This window comes from Cydia amplana, chromosome 2 (genome assembly GCF_948474715.1).
Source record: "Cydia amplana chromosome 2, ilCydAmpl1.1, whole genome shotgun sequence".
Taxonomy (NCBI): Eukaryota; Metazoa; Arthropoda; class Insecta; order Lepidoptera; family Tortricidae; genus Cydia; species Cydia amplana.
In genome coordinates this window covers 19994692-19997154 of record NC_086070.1, presented here as the reverse complement: position 1 = coordinate 19997154, position 2463 = coordinate 19994692, and the positions used below count along the sequence as shown (strand labels likewise).

The 2463-nt window shown below is 36.7% G+C and overlaps 1 protein-coding gene across 1 annotated transcript; it reads left to right on the top strand.

The window, feature by feature from the left end:
• Positions 1-822: 822 nt before the first annotated feature.
• Positions 823-1943, top strand: LOC134662195 (uncharacterized; the record flags this gene model as incomplete). The annotated part of the gene is made up of 1 exon (XM_063518462.1): positions 823-1943. A coding segment is annotated over one exon (915 nt), but the record flags the coding sequence as incomplete, so codon positions are not given.
• Between the last annotated feature and the right edge of the window lie 520 nt (positions 1944-2463).

The window sequence follows — 2463 nt, the reverse complement described above, 5'->3', positions numbered from 1 at the left end:
AATAAAATTGTAAATTTAAGAAATATTTTTCATTCAAGAAGTAGCAAAAATTGAGGGTACGGGCGGAAAAAGAATGAATGAAATTATAAAAACATGTCTATGGTTCACTTAATTGTCAGAGATGACATTTAAAATAAGGTTGGCAACAATGTATTTCATTGAATATTTATTGAAACGTGCTTCTATTTAAATGAAAGTTCCGTAGCTAATTTCGCTCTGTATTGACCGAGTCAACCCCATTAATGAGTTATACGAGATTAAACATATAATATAACCAAGTTTGACAAAGTTAACCGCAAGATGGTAAAATGACCCACAGAAGTTTACGGAACTCTGACTTTAACTAGTTAGAAGATGTTTAGTTTTTTTCTAAAGTTAGACTTGACCGTATTTGATTTGTAAAAATATATTTAACGCTCAGTGAAAGTAGTTTTAAAGAGACGTATATTAATTAAAAATAAAGATTAGAGTGTTGCAATTATTTTATTAGTGCGAAGTGAAAGGAGTTTTGGGAATTCTAAATCGATAATCTATCGATATTGCAGATAAATTTGTAGCACGTACGTACCTATATTATTTAAAATAGGTGCGCCCCTAATTGCATAGGTAGGTAATAGGTACATACTTACTTTTATTTTGGTACCTATCTAGTTCAAGGTAAGGTTATAAATAGACAGCATCTATAAACCTAAATTTCTTTTGCAGGTGCGGATATTAGGCTTGGTAGCAGCATGCGCAGCGGGTGGTGTAGAATCTAGTGGATCACATAATCATGGCCACATCATTGGATGGCTCGCCCCATCGCTTGACTCAAAACATTTCCTAGCAGGACTTAGTCAAGATTATCAAGCTTTAAGCCACGGACAAGACGCCTCAGGTGCACACACATTTGAACATGATGTTTCACAGCCAACGCATACATTTGGACAAGATACTGGTCATGGATATGATTCGGGCAATCAGGGACAACCAAAGAGTTTTGATGTAGGAAGCCACAATGCTTTTCCATCTTTCGCAGCATCTGGGCATGACTTCACCGGCGATACTTATCTTCAAGCTGCTCATGATTTTGGAAATCATGACCAAGGTGTCTATAATACACATGCTGAAGATTCGAATGGTCACAGTGACGACGAGAAATCAAATGAACATAGTGATGAATCTGATGGTCAAGCCGGTAATGCTGGTGATTCTCCAGTGTCCGCTCCAGCGCATGGTGACACGCAATCGTTTATTCTCCAAGACGGTGGCAACGAATATGGACATGGAGGACAAGGTGTGCTCGTCCAGGATTTAGGTGTTCAAGGATTTTCAGGACATGATTTCGGAGGACAGTATACTCAAGAATTTGCAGGAGGATTAGACCATGCTGAACCGTTTAGTGTTAGTGAGCATGCTGATGAGCAAAATCCAGTCGAAGTACCGTCATATAAACATGTAACTGTACCTGTGCAAAAACTCGTCCATGTAAATGTACCAAAGCCAATTTTGGTTGGCATTCCCCAACCGTACCCTGTAAAGGTACCTGTCAACAAGCCTGTGGCCGTTCCTGTTGAAACAGAAATTTCCATTCCGTTTGAAAAGGTGGTTCTTTATCCTGTTGTAAAGCATGTTCCCTACCCGGTTGAGAAACATGTTCCTTATAAAGTAGAAAAAACCGTACATGTCCATGTACCTCAACCTTACCCTGTGAAAGTTCCCGTTTATAAAACGATTCATCATCATAAAGACCATTAAATCTACTTCGCTATTAAAATGTGTAATTGAATGTGAATGGTTGCTGACTTGAATTTTAAGAGTGTGTGGTATGTTGCGTGTGTTGCTTACCAAGCCATGTAAATAATAATGTTGTTAACTAATTTTAAGTCATTTTCAACTTTATTGTTGTAGTTGATTTATTTATTGTGTATGTTGTTATTGTTGTTGATAATACATTTGTTGTTGTTTTATGTTGACTTTTATTTATTTACGTACTTCGTAAAACCATCATAAAATAATTATGAAATTTGGTGTATGGCGTAGCGATATTTCACTTAAAGAGGTCGATTCGAACGTACATTTAGATACTATACACATGTCATTTATACTAAAAATATTCCTATTTGCATTATTTGACACATGTCACTCACAACAGCAATACAACGTAAAATGTCTTGCACATCGAAATCACAAAGGAAGACAATTGCACTGCGAACGTTTACGTTCTACGTCTTTTTTTTTAATTTAAGGTTGGCCGGACACCAGGCGCGGCCCGCCTTAAGGTGCGCTTGTGCGGTGCACTCCCATATATAATCAAAATGAAATTATGGTACCTATTTAATATATTACTATTTAAGATCGATCGTAAAAAACTCAATACCAATTAAATAATAACCTTTATTCATTATAAGTTTATAGACAGCTCACCACTACCTACACGGCGTACTCCTATAATTTCATAGAAATCAAAGGTAACGCGCGAAG